Source organism: Canis aureus, chromosome 11 (genome assembly GCF_053574225.1).
Source record: "Canis aureus isolate CA01 chromosome 11, VMU_Caureus_v.1.0, whole genome shotgun sequence".
Lineage (NCBI taxonomy): Eukaryota > Metazoa > Chordata > Mammalia > Carnivora > Canidae > Canis > Canis aureus.
The window spans coordinates 44,015,254-44,032,767 of record NC_135621.1 but is presented as its reverse complement, the minus strand read 5'-3'; the positions used below and the strand labels follow the sequence as shown (position 1 = coordinate 44,032,767).

The 17,514-nt window shown below is 39.6% G+C and overlaps 1 protein-coding gene across 50 annotated transcripts in view; it reads left to right on the top strand.

Moving 5' to 3' along the window:
• The window catches only part of MAP4K4 (mitogen-activated protein kinase kinase kinase kinase 4), a 191,392-nt gene that overhangs the window by 71,279 nt on the left and 102,599 nt on the right, over positions 1–17,514 (top strand). For all 50 annotated transcript variants that reach the window (XM_077914952.1, XM_077914964.1, XM_077914958.1 and 47 more), the window contains exon 3: positions 13,649–13,705. In XM_077914952.1, the coding sequence (XP_077771078.1) occupies positions 13,649–13,705 (57 nt within the window). The remainder of the gene's footprint in view (positions 1–13,648; positions 13,706–17,514) is intronic.

Here is a 17,514-nt window from a genome sequence, read left to right as displayed (position 1 = left end):
ACTTGTCCCGGATTTGTTTGGCCAGCGCACTGTGTTAGCTTTCTCCTTTGTATCATTTTTCTGAATCCTGCTGTTTCGTACTGGTAGTGGTAGTCCCAGGCTTTTTGTAGACCCTAGTAATATTCTTAGAATTCTGGAGGGTAGGCACTGGCTCGGAGGTGTCTTGTGGGGGTAGCAGCAGAACTTTAGGGTGGTTCCTTGGCAACTGTCAGGTTTCTCAAGGTGCTGTGGTTGCGACAACACCTGAGGCTGTGGACTGAGTAAGGGGTTGACTGAAAAGGATTAAGAAGAGTTGAGAGGAGAAGGCTTTCATAAAACAGCCTCCTGGAAGCTTCTCTCTGCCTGCGGGGCCAGGCAGGGGAGCAAATAAACTTGTCTGGAGGCACATGCCAGTGGACCCTGACTGACCACAGATGTTTCTTAACCACATTTCACTTGCTGAGTTCTGCTGCCGACTGTTGTCAGTTATTGAAATGGAGCAGGTTCTGGAATGCAGACCTTTAGCTTTAAATTGCTATGGCCTGTGAGGAAATATGCTGATCCAAATCACTGATTCAGGTACCTAAAGCTTTAAAGCCATTTTACCCTCTTTCTAGCTGTATGATCTAGTTTTCGAATCTCATGGACCTCTACTTCCTTTCTGTTAAAATAGTGATGGTTTTCTTCGTAAGGTTGTTGCAAGGACTTCTTGTGGTTTATATTAAAATATTTGTAAACTTTTTAATGTGCTAGGCACAAAACATATGTATTATTGAAAATACTTGTTGAAAGAATAAATACACAGTGTGTGCTTATTTATCATCCTTTCTTTTGTGGGGTGGGAGAGGAGAGTTATTTGTTGGTAGGAAGAAAGGAAGAGACAGAAAAAGAAAGGGAAGCATTAATTTCAACACAATTTCACATTGCCTTTTCATTGAGTTATGTACTGGGATCATTGCATGGCCTTATCTTACAGTGTGGTCAGGGAAGGTGGTCAGAACACTGCCTTTGTCCACTTGGTTTATGTAAGCCCTACTAAAGTTTTTAAACTGTTCTGTCATTTTATTTACTTGTTCACAAAGTCTTTGATTGTGATTTGTATTCTGAGAAAGCTATAAGGTGTGCACAACTCAAAAAGAAGTGGTTATATAACAGGAAAACATCTGTTTTTATAATACGGTTTGTACAAAGATCATGATTTTTAAGAAAAGATGCTTTGAGGAGAGGATTTTCTTTTTCAAATGCTAAGGTAAAAAGTTCTTCCTATTTTCTATGGAAATATCTTTTAAGCTATCAATGATCTTTATTCATTTTGATCAAGTTAAATTTTAGATTGACATGGTATGAGTTTGCATTTCATGACTTGACTTGACTTTTGACTTTGAAAACTTGAGTTGTTGGTGTGAATGCATCATTTGTACTAAGACACTATCAAATAGACCTCAAAGGGAAAAATCCTAGGGTGGATTTTCACTTACCTCTTTTTTTTTTTTAAAGGAAGAATAGGGGAATTATGAGGAATGAATGAAAATCACTAATATGCTTATGAATTTTCAGCACAAGCATATTAAGAGTTAGATACAGACTTTGAAAACCAGAAGGAGAACAAGTTTATCAGAGACCATCTTGGAGGGAAGAATATGCCCTTTATACTGTATCAGTGCTGAGGACACAGAAGCAGAAGTAGTTTAAGGTTCAGAAACTAGGTTATATTTGTATTTAGAAATCGTTCAGGGAGACACAAAGCTGCTTAGAGGGGAGCTTCATATAAATACTGTGAATATGTCTTAGTTCAAGGGCACTCTTAGTGTCAGCGTCTTGAAGTGCTGAGAAAAGGTAAGGAATAATTTGAAAACCTTAATTGAAGGTTGGGTTGGTGATAAGTATGAAGGGACCATGGGTGGATCAGGAGCCCAGAATGGAATCCAAATCCCTTGTGGCGTTTAATTTCTTGCCCGTTTAATCTTTTTTTAAAGTAATCTCTGCACCCAACTTGGGGCTTGAACTCAAGACCCCAAGATTTAGAGCCTCCTGTTTTACCAACTGAACCAGGCAGGCACTCCTAATCTCTTTCTTTTGATTTGTATCTGAAACTTTCAACCTTTTTCTCTGTCTAGACCAAACAGGAAGAGTTCGGTTTGAGTACTTTAATGATGTGCGAAATGATATTGCAATATTAAAATTGTGCTATGGATAAATGCTGAAAGTTGAGTGTCCTATGGGTTATGGGGAGAAACATAGGGAAGCTTCTTGGTAGAGTAGGGGGTTAGTGATTGGAGGAAAAGGAGGGGAACCCACAGAATTCTGTGTTTCATCTTTTGTTGTGGGTAAATGGTTAGGCATTGCAGTTAACAATCTTTTCATTAAAATTCACTGTTCTGTGTATGATGTCTTCTAGAGTCCTACAGGAATCACGGGAATCCTAGAACTCTTGAGCTCCTGCCACATCCAGCACTGTGTCTGCTCTGGCTTTACCGTGGTTGGTGTAGTTTAGGTCCTTTTGGTTATTATGCTGTGGTGTAACACTGGGCTTCCTCGCTGGTCAGTCACAAGGCTGTAGCTCCCTTCTCTGTGTCTTTCTTATCTCCTCATTTGAGAAACTAAAAAGTTAAAACTATATTTAAAAAAATAAAGACAGAATTCCCTGCTTTGAGTTAGGGACCTGTGGTCACCTTACATAATGCCAAGGGAAGGCCAAAGAAAGAAGTGTTCATATTGAGGATTATATTAAAGATAAACATGGAAATCATTCATATTGTGATAATTTGAAAAGGAAGTGTAGTATATGATGTGGTTTTAAGTAAGAATATATTTCAGTGTCTCATAGTAGTTAAAGGTACTGTTAATTTATATGGGATCTCAAGAGAAAAATTCTGGTTGTATATTTTGTTTGAAATCTGAGTGAATAGACATTAATTACTTTGTGATAGATTTGTATAACTAGGTTTATCTCTCCCTCTGCCCAAAGATAATCTCATATTGGAGGGAAACCTCTAGGACGACCATGGTAGTTTTGAAATTTGCAAGGTTTGACCTTAAAGGACCTGCCCTCTGCTTTGGAAGTTCATCTCTCCAATACTGTGGCCGTTGTGCTAGTCTCTTTCTACTGATGCTGATGCCGCTGCTGCACTGCCAGCACACCCAATCAGAAGACTGTCTGCTGGGACTAGGGCTGCTATCTCAGTGTGTGCTATGTGGAGGGCTGGGATTATCACCATTTTACAGAGGAAGAAAATGATGTCCAGAAGAGGTTAAGTAATGGCCTGAGGTCTCCCTCCAAGTGGTGGTGTTGGGCTTCCAATCTAGGGCTCCCAGCTTCAGTGCCTGTTTTCGGTACCATTCTTCTGCAGCATTTAAATGCCTTATATGTGAAATAAAAGGAACTGATTTTTAAAATTTCTTACCTTTTTTCTTAGAAATATTAATAGAATTTTTATAACAATATCAGTAATATAGAAAAGTAGAGAAAGAAAGGTAAACTCACCATTTTTCATAGCTTGAGACAGTCAGTAAATATGAAAATAATGTGTTATGTGCAGTTCTTGCTGTGAGAGCACTTAAGTAGAGAATGTGTGTTTAGGAGTTGTGCATGTATCGCCATTGGTCAGTTTTCTTTGTCCAGTGCTGAGTTCAGTTACCTTCAGGAGTATAGTTTTTTTTTTTTTAATTTACGATTTTATGTATGTATGTATGTATGTATGTATGTATGAGAGTGAGAGAAAGAGCACAAGCCGGGGTGGGGACAGGGAAAGGGAGAAGCAGACTCCCCGCTGAGCAAGGAGCCTGACCTGGGACTCCATCCCAGGACCCTGGGATCATGACCTGAGCAGAAGGCAGATGCTTAACTGACTGAGCCACCCAGGCACCCCAGGAATATAATATTTTAATGTATCTTGACAAAGTCATGCAAATAAATTTCAGATCTAGCATTACCACATTGACTACTTAAGTTGTTGAATGTAGTATACCATCTTATAGTGGCTAATAACTTTATACATATGTTTGCCTATAGTTAAGGATCTGGAGTTTGTTATGCTATTAGACATTCTTTTGTTATTTTAAACTAAAATTGTTGAATCTGAAGTCAATTAAGTTTTTCAGATAATTATGGGAAAAGACAGTTGCAAACGTATATTAAATGTTAGTGATAGCTTGTTTACAGAATCCCAAATCTCCGTTGTTTTGTTTTTATTTATACTTTGATTTGAAGACATTCCAGTGCCTTTTCTTTTTCATTTTCTATTGATGTAAGAATAGATTGGCTGATTTTTTTGTTTTTGTATTTTTTGGTGCTTTTAAAATTCTCCCTCTTAAAACATGACTCCTTACACTTGATACTGTAGTTTAGCCATTGGCTCATATGTGGGGGCTACTGCCTCCTTTGAAAGGGGCACTGTCCTTTCTTATGCAGCTTTACCAGGTGTCTTTAAAAATCAGCTGCCCTTTCTTCCCACCTGACCCGCTGCCTAGCCAAATCCCTCCTGTCTTTGAAGGAATTACGTATAAACTCTCATGGCAGTATTTCTTTTCTTGTCCCTTTTGTATATGTGTCCATCCAAATTATCTTCATTTCTCAACATGAAGGTACTTTTTGCTACAGTGCTAGCTCACCTAACTGGAACTTGCTTGCTGTCTGGCCAGCAACCCCCCACCCCTCAATCTGTTCTAGAACACAGCCGAAAATGACAAAAGAAGCATGCAGAACCCAGATGACCAGGCCCTTTCTTTGTAGGAGTCAGAATATTACCACCTTATGTAATGTTCCCTGAGGCTGTCACTTAATTGCAAGGACAGGATAGTAATTGATGTTCATAATGATTTCCCTGGGCCATTAATAAAAGCAACTTTAATATACTCAAGATCAGGGTTTGGAAAGATTTCCATCCAGATTGGGCTTTTAAAGAAAAAAAAGATGTGTGCATCAAAACGACTCAATAATTGGGGAGTGGAGACTAAAGTTTTACGTGCTGTTTATTTTGATTATGCCTCTTAGTAGAAGTTAAATCTGTACATTCTCTGCTACTGAGGCACAATTGTCCTTAAAGGGAATGTTGTTCCAGATAAGATAGCTCCAACCTAAGAAAGGCATAATTCTATATTGAGGTCTTTAATTTTAAATTCTTGAGGGAATAGAAGCACTGTCTTCTTATTAAATTGCAAATCTGGGCTAATCTCATAACACATATTCCTGTGCTTTCGCTGCCTGCCTGCTCATCCACAGCCCTAATCACAGAAGGGAGGAAGATGTTGACTCTAAAGAGAAATACTAGTTACAAGGATGAAATGCGCAAAAATATGAATCTGCTTACCTCACATTTAGTTGGGCTGTGGAGGAGTGTGATGGAAAAAGCAGGTGTTGATGGGGCCATGCATTATTCCTGCTCTGTTGTAAGGAGATGCTACAAGACTGCAGTGTTTCCTGAAGTACTCTGAGCTGTCTCTCTCAAGTTAATTATATGGTTCCTTATCTTAAATGGCTTATGGAGTGCTGTCTGGGTAATATGCCTCTCTTCTTTGGTTGAGTTTTGGAATTTTCACAGACACTTCCTAGAAAAGAGCACTGTGGAGTGGGGACACTGTGGTTTTGAGTTTAGAGTGAAGACCTGGTGAAGCTTGTCTTTGCCTTTGTGGTGGATGGATATGGAACCTTAGAAAGAGTGGTCAATGGCTGAGCTCATACCATTCACCACATGGTCATGTAGGTTAGGTTCATTTATGTTCTTTAAAATAAGGACATATAAGGTGGAGCAGATTCGAATTTTAAAAAATGTTTTAATCTTTATTTATTAGAGCAGTTTTAGGTTCATAGCAAAATTGAGAGAAAGGTACTGAGATTTCTACATACCTCTTGCTTTCACATGTGCATAACCTCCTCCATTATGACATCCTCCACCAGAGTGGCACATTTTGTACAGTTGATCAGCCTACATTGGCTCATCATCATCACTCAGAGTCCATAGTTTCCATTAGGATTGCTCTGATGGTGTACATTCTGTGGGTTTGGACAAGTGTATAATGACCTGCATTCATCGGTATGGTGTAGTAGAGAGTAGGTTAACTTCACTAAAATCCTCTGTGCTCAGGCTGTTCACTTTTCTTCCTTCTGTTGGAATTTTTAAGTTGAACTCTGTGTGATGTGAAAAGATATCCTGGGGAGAAAATAGACACATCAGGGCATAGCCTCACTGGTGTGTGTCCTTCCTGCTCTCTGGGTATATTTTCTTGTCTGTAAAATCAGCTGTTTTGTTCAACTAGGCTTGCCTATCCCTTTCAGCTCCTGAACACTTCAGAACATAAGTTCTTTGTTTTTATTATAAACATATTTGACATTTCTTGGAATTTATGTGTTGTGTTATGAATCTAACCCTCACACATCAAAAACCCCAGCTAAGACAATGAGTGCATATGTTACTGTAAGTAAATATTGTATGGTCCAAAAAGGATAGGAGAGCTTGAATTTGGGCTTTTTAATACAAGCTTGGAAAAGTGATTACCAAACTTCGGAATGCATAAAAATCACTAGAGACTGTCTTAAAAAGTCATGGGTTCCTATACCCTGCTTATGGAATTCTCATATGTGGGTCTGGGATGGCACCTGGAAATCTATACATCATGGATAAAAGTGAGTGATTTTTGTAATTGAATCTGACATGCTTAATAGAAACACTTGACATCCCTCTCTCATGGTAAACCTCTTGTATCTAAAATATTACATCTGCAAACCAGCAAAACACTGCTAAAAAATGATTAAGATCAAATAACAACTCCCAGGTTGGATGGGAGTGAGGGGCAGCTGGTTGTTGCCCCTTCTGTGGCAGGCACACACATCACCATGTTGGAAAGCCTTCTGACTTGGGGAGAGATTGGCTTTTTCTTGGTTTGGTGCAGAGTATGAAAAGCTCCTTTTTTCTTCCAAGTTGGGAGAGAGTTGATATAGTTTTATGACACATAGTGATGGCCCTTTAACAACACCTTTTGTACTTCATGCCAAAGCAATTGGTGTCACGCTGTCCTGTTTCCTAAGTGTTTCTGCTACAGAGTGTACAGTGTTTCTCTGTCACCATGTTAGTGCTCCTTCTTGTGGACTTTTTTTACCTCTCTAAATTGTAAACTTCTTGATGGCAGATGCAGTGTTTTATCTCCTCTGGCAGCACAGAGCATGTCCTGGGCACTGGTTAAGTATAGTCAGCCTTCAGCTTACAGAGTTCTGGCATTGATAGGTTTTTCTTTTAAGCAGAGAGAAAACCAGTATCAGAAAGTTAATCTCTGGTTTTTTTTTTTTTTTTTAAAGATTTTATTTATTCATGAGAGAGAAAGAGAGAGAGAGAGAGAGAGAGAGAGAGAGAGGCAGAGGGAAAAGCAGACTCCATGCAGGGAGCCCGGTGTGGGACTTGATCCCAGGCCCCCAGGACCATGCCCTGGGCTGAAAGCCGTGCTAAACCACTGAGCCACCCAGGCTGCCCAATCTCTGGAGTTTTTGTTTCAGGTTAAACTCATCAAAAAGAAAAAGCATTCTGATCTCCAATATGTATTGAAAGAACATTTATGGTGAGATAAAGGAAGGAACAAACAAGCCTGTTACCTGTTGCAGAAAGCCAAGGATAGAGGCTCTGAATGTATTCACATATGCCTTCAGATTCCCTAAATAATTCCTTTGGGATGTTCTTTCATTGACCTTTTCTGATTTATCATAGGAGAGGAAAATCCAGGGATTCAGAGTAGGTTTTTATTATTGGTTACTATATTGCCATGTTTGATTATAATCACTTAAAATATCTATGTTATAGAATGGTATACTTGGCAGCTCCTCTATGTAAGTTGGTTTAATGAGATGATTGTGATCATTTGTATTCTAAAGTTTACAGCTTTGTATAGGGAACAAGTCTGGGTGTGAATCTTGAGCTGATTAACTTAACCACTTAACCCTCTCAAAGCTTTAGTTTCTCTGTGAAATGAGGACATTGGTACATATGTTGGGTTGTATCAGGAGTAAATGAAAGTGCATAGAAAGTGCTTTGTTCACTACATGCTCCAAGAGTGGGGACATCCTGGTGCCTTGTATCCTGTTCTTACAGTCCTGTCTTTAGTACTGGCATGCTTCCCAGGTGTCACAAGGGTCATGCTTGCTGGAGTTCAGGCTAAAAAGTGTGCACCCCTCTGGGTTGTTGAGAGAAGAAAATATTTGTTGTTCCTGAATTGTGTTTACTTACCCTGAAGAGTGTCATAAATTTAATAGAATTTTCTTCTCCAATAATATATCTACTCTCGAAGGCTGAGTGAGTGCAAAACCTTTAGGATTCTGTAAAGAAAGGTCAGAATTAAGTAGGAAGTTCTGTGTGCAGAAATGGAGCTGCTAAGTTGTAGTGCATACCCTTGTTAAGATATGAGATGGTGATGCCATACAATGACAAAGGATGATTGATGTTGAACAGCAGCATGACCATCCCCAAGGAGATGAGTCCTGAGTTAAGGACTTGATCTTTCATTTCTTCAAATCATTTTCACCCCCTTGAGTTTCTTCTTGTAAATGAGACCATCAGATTTTGCCTTTCAGTGAGCATACATGTTCATCAGATTGTATTCTAATGGAGTTACCTGAGGTCTAGGTAACATGAGTTAGTTCCTAGTAGTTGGTCAGTTGGTGATATTACATCTTTTTCCTCTTGGGATTTAAAAGCTTCCCTAGAATGCTGTTCTTTCTACCACTTAGCTTCTCTTTGTGGGTTAGGACAGGCTTCATTAGAGGACAGGCTGCCACCATGCCCTGCATTTTAAAACCATGAAGTGTATGTGTGTTGTGTTTTTTTTTTTTTTTTCTTGGAACATATATCACAAATGTAATGCATATTTGCAGATGCAAGGTGGCAATTTTGATTCTGTTAGAAACACGAAGGTGAGTTAGAAATTAGGGCATTTTCCTTAGCTTGAACGTCTGCCAAGAAAGTTTGAGTTTTTCTTTTAAAAAAAGAAACATTCCTTTTCCCCCTTTAAAGACCAAAAATGAATCAGATGCCACAAAGGTTGCTCTACTAAAGGGGACAATTCTGGCTAGTGTGAGCCAATTTGACTTTGTGTGAAATATTTATTGCAGTAACAATTTTAATTTCAAATCATGGTAACCCTTTGAAGACACTGAGGTGGAAATATTTAAGCTGTTTCTTTAAAAACAAAAAGGCCCTCAATAGCAGGAACTTGACCAGCTGGTAGATATGATAGGAGTGAATCCCTTGCATTTTATATAATCATTATGGAAAGAGAATCCCACTACCATAGTACCATGGGTAGATAACACTCACTTTAGAGTTCTTCATCTATAGAATAAGATAATGGCCTGTTTTGCTGGCCTTTATAAGATTTTTCAGGCACTACTAAGAAAATAGCTGTGAATAGTATTTGGGGGGGCTTTTCCTCATTGGATGCCTTGTTAAGTGCATTAATGTTCACCTGGTGCCTTATAAATAAAACCAGGGGCCTTTAGTCTCTTCCTTCTGGCATTTTATAATGCTGGATGGGACACCATGTCCAAGAAATGCAGGCAATAGGCCAAGAGAAACAGGTTCATAATGGATGTTAGGTATGTATATTTAATACTGACCAAGTCATATACTGAGGTGTTCTAAAAGTGGATGATACAATAGAAAGAAAGGTCCTATTAAGTTCCAAACTTCTCCATGTGCAGGCTAGGCATTTAAGTGACACAGCATGCTGGATGCAGTCTCAGATAAAGGAAGGTGATCATATTGGTCATCACAGGGAGCAGACTGCATGAAGCAGCCTTTAAGAGGTGGTATAAAGGTCAGAGTGGAATGATATAGTAGATGTGTAGCCTCAGACTTTAGTGAAATAATGTCTTTTCTTATATCTTTGACCCCTAGCACAATACAGTTGGTTACGATTATGTGTATTTTCTCTTCAAGTACTACTGAAGGCCATTTGTTACACTTCTAAAGTGATGCCAAAGGGGCATGGGTAAGGCCTTCCTGATGGGTGGGGGCACCTGGCTTTTGTGGATTTAAGTTTGTAACCAACCCTGAGGGGAACCTTTAATATATTCTCTCTGGGGTAGTAATTGAGTAAATCACAGACAGATTTTTATCCTTTCAAACAACTCTTCATATGACCTCCATGCGCAATTATAGGTGTAAGGATGTTTGGTACATTTCAGTCCCAGCTGTAGTTTTTTTCTTTGGGCTGTTTGCTCACCATTTTGGTTCTTTTTTGCAAAGATGACCCATCTGAGTAGATAGATTATTATTTCTGTTTCAAATTTAGAGGTTTTCTCTTAGTTTGTTGGTTTCTTTTAAAAAAATAATCAGGGTAAAAAAAATCAGGGTAGTACATTACTTTAGCACCCCAATGCCTTTCCCCATATTGGCCATGCCTTTTGAAAATATGAGAAATGGGGATGCCTGGGTGGCTCAGTGGTTGAGCATTTGCCTTTGGCTCAGGGCGTGATCCTGGGGTCCTGGGATCGGGTCCCACATTGGGCTCCCTGCATGGAGCCTGCTTCTCCCTCTGCCTCTGCCTGTGTGTGTGTGTGTGATACGAATAAATAAATAAATAAAATCTTTAAAAAGAAAGAAAAAAAGAAAAAAAATGTGAGAAATGGGCCTAAATAGACTAGGGTTACGGTAGTTACAAGGTGAATTAAGGAGAAAGGGTTATTAGCATGGACCTCTGGTGGGAGTGGAGAGAGGAGGACTCTCTCATCTTAGAGCCCACTATATGCCAGATATGATGACTAGGGCGTTATATACTTTAGGTTCTTTATTTATGGCCTGCTTATTCTAAAAAGGGCATTGGGATCCTACAGTGATCCTAGGAAGCTTGTGAAAGTTAAGCAGCTTTCCCAAGGAAATACAGTAATGAAGTGGTGTCAGAGAAATGAAAGCCAAACACTGCCAGGATCTCAAATTTCATTTCTTTCAGTATGTTGGCTTGTTTCTTAGAAAGGAGAGGGACAGAATTCTTAGACAATTTCCTAATTTAAATTTAACTTTAAAATGGACGTAATTTTTGGAATACCTGATATATACATTAATGAAGACTAATGCCTTTGTGTGGTCCATCCTCTAACACAAAAATAATTGATTAGTTGTTAGGTACCGATTCTCTCTAATCCCCTAGTAAGGGAAGCTCACATTCTGTGAAAGCAAACACTGAGTGAATTCACAGCTCTAAGCTTTTATGCTGTCAAATTGCTAAATCTTGAGAATAGTCTGTGGTCTTGAGTTCAGGCATAGAGGGAAATACTGCTATTATTACATAAACTTCTGGAGTGGTTTTTTTCCATGGCCCATGGATTTTCTTCATCTATAAAGATCTTATGTTATCATATCAGATTCTCAGAAGACCTTCCCCTCCCCCACATATCACCTAACACATTCCCAGGGTAGTGCTATTTACTTCTTAAAAAGAGCAGATCTGGGGGCAATTTTCTTGTGACATTTTCTCTCATCATTTGGTTCTGTCAGCAAGAAATTTGCTTTAGTAATTTGGAAATAACCTCGCTACAGGAAGAGTAACCAGGTATGTGTTTCCAGTTTTGAGGACTGCCTGGGTGCTCAGGAGATAGATGATCTTTGTGTTCCTTATATAGAAAGTTCTATAAGATTACTCAATACTGTTGTCTGAAGTTTTCCTCTTTGCTTTTGGATTTGAGGAAATCACAGTTTGGCTTCATGGTTGTGTTAACCAGTCATAATCATGGGATTTTAAAAAATTTTTTAAAAATTTTATTTTATTTATTCCAGAGAGCTACATAGAGGCAGAGACCTAGGCAGAGGGAGAAGCAGGCTCCATGCAGGGAGCCCGATGCGGAACTCCTTGGGACCCCAGGATCATGCCCTGAGCTAAGGCAAACGCTCAACCGCTGAGCCACCCAGGCGTCCCTATGCACATTTTAAATGAGTAATTCAGGGATGGGCATTATCAAAAGATACTGAATCTCGGACAGACAGGTAGGAAAAAATGGCAATAGAATCAGAAGTATGGGAGCCCATATAATATTCATAAATTACTACTTTCTGACACACAATTGTATTCCACTCTGTGTATCTCTGAGATGGAGTTTCTATAGATGTCGAGTGGCTTCTTAGATCATTTTGTGTGCTGTATGGTAACCTGTATGCAGGGCAGCATTTTCTTTCAGGATTGTGGGTTACTCAGCCGTGAATGCAGGAGGGAGTGCCAGACTGTCCGGGAGGGTTGTCTGAGGATGTTGGGGAAGATGTGATGATGGAGTACTGAAGGCACAGTTGAGGGGACAGTTTATGTCTGCCAAGGCTGGCCACACTAGAAAAGCATGCTTGTGGAATGGTAGCTGGGGAATAGCTGACAGGGCAGGAGGCAGTTCCTTGGGCTGTGGACCGATGTGGGACCAGCCTGCTCCCCTCAGAAGCAGAACTTAAGACTGCTTGAACTGCAAGTGTATGTGTGTTGTGGGAATGGTGCCCCCCTTTTTATGGTGGCACTTTTGAAGACCAGGAAGGTAGTTCAGTTTAGAGGGAGGTGGTGGCATCTGCAGGTCGGTGAGAGTTGGGATAAGGTTCTTGGCCTGTGGATTTTGTCCTGGTTACCTGTAGAGTTGTGTAACTCCTGCTCATGAACTGCTGGGCCATTGCAGGACTCCATACCACTGTGACCACATACAGTTGAGATGTATTTGTAATACAATGTCATTTTCATGGTGGTGTTTTGTCCTAGATGCAACTTGAATTCCTAGATAAGCTTTCCAGACTAACTGGAGAGATTTCCTCAGGTTTCAAGTTCTAAACTTCATAACTGTTCATCATGAGACCACAAGAGAGGCAGGCTCTTAGGAGATACAGGAACATTCTTTCTGTTTTACATTTGTTGAAGAAGAACCATTGTCCACAAAGTCCTGAAGTAAATCAAGCTCAGGAGATCTGGGTAGCTCTGTGTTACTCGCCTGAGAAATGGCCATCAGGGCACTGCAAAGAGTAGATGGAAGGGTCAGGGCTGACAGGAATTAAATCTAGTCCTGTGCATCTGGGTGAGAGAATGACCTCATATTGGTTTGAAATGCTCAGGGATAGAAATAATGACTTTTAGGTCCTAGGTCAGGAATGATACTGTAGCTGTAAGAAGACTCTCTCCTTCTGCATCATCCCTATCTCTTTGTGCACTGCCTTATTTTGAGTAATTATTCTCAACCTCACTTTGGGACTGTAGAAAAGCTTCAAATAAGACCCTTGGTATAACTTTCATAAAATCAAGTAATGGGTCTTGGGAGTACACCAGGGAAAAGTGACTGCTATTCGTTTTTAACAGTAAATATCTAGGGGCTTTTTTGCGATGCGTCATTTTATTTATGCAGAATGTTAAGAAAGAAAACATGGCCAACCGGATGTATAGAAGAAAATATTATTTAAGTTGCTTAGGTTGAGAGGTAATGATATGTAAATTGAACCCAAGAAAGAAAGGAATTGATACTTTATCAAAACTTACTGTCTCTACTACTTGTTTTGTTTATTAAGTGTGGCTCATTGATATTATAACCCATATTCTGCTGGAGAGCACGAGACTATTTCATCATCACTTTTGGGGAAAAGTACAAAAGAGATGATTTATTGAAACTGTAACCATTGTGTTCTAATGATCCTGCAAAAATGTGATGCCAATTATCTTTCTTTTCTCTGTTTTTCAGGGTCGACATGTTAAAACAGGTCAGCTGGCGGCCATCAAAGTTATGGATGTCACTGAGGTATGGTTGGGTCACAAATAGTTTTAAAGAAATCATTATATAAAAAATAAGATCCTCCATCCCTCTAACCCCCAATGTAATAGTATTACTCTGTTTGTAGAATCGATCTTGAACAAATTGCCCCCCTGTGACATTGTGGGTTCATAAGGTCCAGCAGACTAGTTGGCTTAAATTGTTGCAGATGGTCCCCCAAGTAACTAGGAATCAGTAGCATTTTCTTTAAAAAACAAAAAAACTGAGTGATGTCATCCTTGGCAACTTAATGGACCATAATTGGAAACATCTCTAATGGAAAAGTAAAGATTTGAGAAGGGCCCATGGAGGTCACATGGATAGGGAGATCGAGGGGGTGTGGGGTGGGGAAAGACTTCTCTGGGGTATTAGTCCACATTTGGGCCATTTCTTTTATTTTTAACATGGGGAAAGAAAACAGATCCAGCCAAGTTCCCAGAGGTTTGAAAACAGAAACATCTGCTAGAATGCTGAGCAGATTGTTGGCAAAATTTAGTAGCAAAAAATAGTTCTTGAAACGGTCACATGAGGATTTACTCTGTAGCTTTAGATGGGAAAGAGGAGAAATTAACTCACACAAAAGTAAGTGTATATGTTCCTGTGCATGTACATACATGCACAAGTCCATATTTAACTTTTTGAAGATAACCATAGACCGCAGTGAACCAAATCCATCTTACTTTAAATTATTTTTATCTGAAATTTTACTTTTCATTCTCATGGTTGCTTCTAACTTGCCTAATTATAAATAACATTCACCATCATTATCATAGATTCTAGAGTTAGCTAGCAGCCATGGGGATCTGGGATATAGTTTTAAAAATTTTATTTTTTTATTTTTTTGAGAAGAGGGTGCTGGGCAGAGGGAGAGGGCAGGAATCTCAAGCAGGGGCTCGATCTCATGACCCGGAGATCATGACCTGAGCCAAAATGAATAGTTGGACACTTAACCAGCTGAGCCACCCAGGCGTCCTTAATTGGGTATCTTTAAATCAGACCATAATATTCCCCAAATCTGGGGTTGATCTAGGGAGATAATGACTGAACTGATTTCAGATGTACAGTTGAGTATTCTAGAGAGATTTCCTCCATGGTCCTGTTCTACTCTTGGTCTCCAAAAACATGCTCATCTCCAATATGCATATTTGTTAGTACGAATTATATGTACTGCCGAAGTGAGCACTGTTAGTACGAATTAGAAAACACTGTTGCCTGTGGACTATGAGACAACTGATAGAACTTTATACAAATATTTGAAGATGTGACATTTTATGAGATGGCTGCTCTCATTTTTCTGCCACAGAGAATACTAGAGACTTTATAATGAAAAGGGACCCATTGCAGGCACCTGGGTAGCTCAGTGGTTGAGCGTCTGCCTTTGCTCGGGTTGTGGTCCCATGGTCCTGGGATCAAGTCCTGTGTCTGGGTCTCTGCGGGGATCCTGCTTCTCCCTCTGCCTGTGTCTCTGCCTCTCTCTCTCTCTCTCTCTCTCTCTCTCTCTCTCTGTGTCTCTCATGAATAAATGAACAAAATATTTTTTATAAAAAAAATAAAAAGGACCCATTGCTTGGTTGAATGGCCTAAGGAAACTTGTAACATACTATGATAATGGACTGTTCTGTTGCCTTATAGTGACACTATCTTGGATGCTTTCCAGTTAAATATTATTTTTAAGATTATTTTAAAGAGTAGTGAAGGAGCAGAATTTCTAACCTAACTGTAATTTAAATACAGCAGTCAAGTTATTTCCGAAGTGCCCTCTGTGAATGGAATGATGGTTGGCACCTTCCTGTCAAGCTTCCATTCCTGCCACTGTGCATGATGCTGGTGCTGCATTGGGAAATGGTCTAGCTGGAGCCTCTGTTCTTTGGCATTTATTAACACACTTCCTGACTTATTTACTAGCAGATGAGACACCATTTTGAACGTAAGCTTTTGGAATTTTACAAAGCAGTTGGAAGTTCTGAGAGTTGCATTTCTTTTTTTTCTTTCCATATACATAGATGATTTTATTTATTGAGAGAGAGAGAGAGAGAGAGAGAGAGCTTGCAAGCATGTGCACATGTGAGAGGCGGTGGTGTGTGGAGGGAGAAAGAGTCTTAAGCAGACTCCCTGCTGAACGTAGAGCCACCACAGAGCTCAGTACCATGACCCTGAGACCAAGACCTGATCCCAAATCAAGTCAGACGCTTAACCAGCTGAGCCACCCAGGTGCCCCGAGAATTGCATTTTTCTCAATTATATGGTCACTGCTTTTTTTAAAAAAGTAAATACTGCTACTTTATAATATCTATTGTTGGTGCTTTGGTTTCTTTTAATCATCTTTCTGTGAGCATAGCTATGAAATACATATCTATGTGTGTGATGGATGCCTTTTGTATTCCACTTTTGTTGAGTTGTATACAAAAGGTATTTCCTTGCCTGCAGATCAGGCAATGTTGGACAAATGCATTTTCAGGACTCCTTTAAAAATAATTAAGCAAAACCCATGTGTTCAGGTAAAATGAAAACCAGATGGTGAGTCTTCAGAACAAATACAAACCAAATCAGCCATTTACCATATTGGCCTTTCAGTAATGTTTCTTGTGTGCTGTTTTTATTTAGTGACCTCTATACAGAGTGACCTCTGTGCTATAGCTTGGGGCACAGTCAGGGCTCACAGTGAGTGTTGATTATGGATAGAGGATATTGTACAGCTGGTACCCTGGAAAACATATCCTTGCCCCTCATATCAAGGGCCTTCCAGCTTGTAAAGTTTTAGACATTGGCCTAGGGGCGATCTAAGAGCAGGAGTGGGGAGCAGGCTGGAATGAGGGGGAATTTGCAGCTGATGTAGCAGTCTTTTTGTATTTCTTCTCAGACTTTCACAATTTTAAGAATTGACTATCTTTAGGATTTTGAAAGGCTCTTTTTAAAGAAAGCTTGTCATTTATCAGAGTGGTTGTGGGAAGGGTTTAAGAAGCCATGTTAAGGATATGTTCAAACTGGAGAAGACCAGAACATGAGATCTATAACGTGGTTTTTGTTTTTGGAATAATTACAGATTCGATGAATTTGCAGAGATTATATAGGGGAGTCTCATGTACCCTGCACCCAGTTTTCTGCTGTGGTAGTAGCATCTTTGTAACTGAGTTCCTTACGCAAAATCAAGCAAGGCGAACAGTTGCTCTTACAAGTTAAGGACTCGACTCCTACTCCAGTGTTCGATTATAGCAAACAAGCCTGTACTGTTATACATGGCTTCAAAACAGTGCAGGCCACTGATAATTGGGCCTGATACAGTCCACAGAGCTTGTTCAGATTTCCCCAGTTGGACATGCACTTGTGTGTATGTATGTTTTTGAGTTGTTTTCAGGGAAACTTGATTGAAGTGGTTGTTGGATTCTTGTTAAACTCCTTCCTTTCAGTCCTCATATCTTAACATGGGGAATGATAGTTTCTGGGATATTCTATTACTTTGAATTAATGCTCTGGAAGGTAAGAAGATAAATCCGCTAGATCAATAACTCAATTTGGGGTCCATAAACTCTTAAAGTAAGATTTATCTCTGAGAATATGTTTTCATTTTAATAATATCCCCTGAACTTTTTACTATGAAAATGCTCATAATTACAGAATTGTAGGAGAAATGAACACTCTGAGTCACTCTGCTCTTAGACCGCCCCTAGGCCAATGCCTAAATGAACAACTCTGAAGTTAACATTTTGTATGTGTGTTGTATGTGTATTGTTGTGGCACCACCATGACTCTTCACTTGTACATACTTGAGTGTGCTTCTCTTAAAATACAGTCTTCCA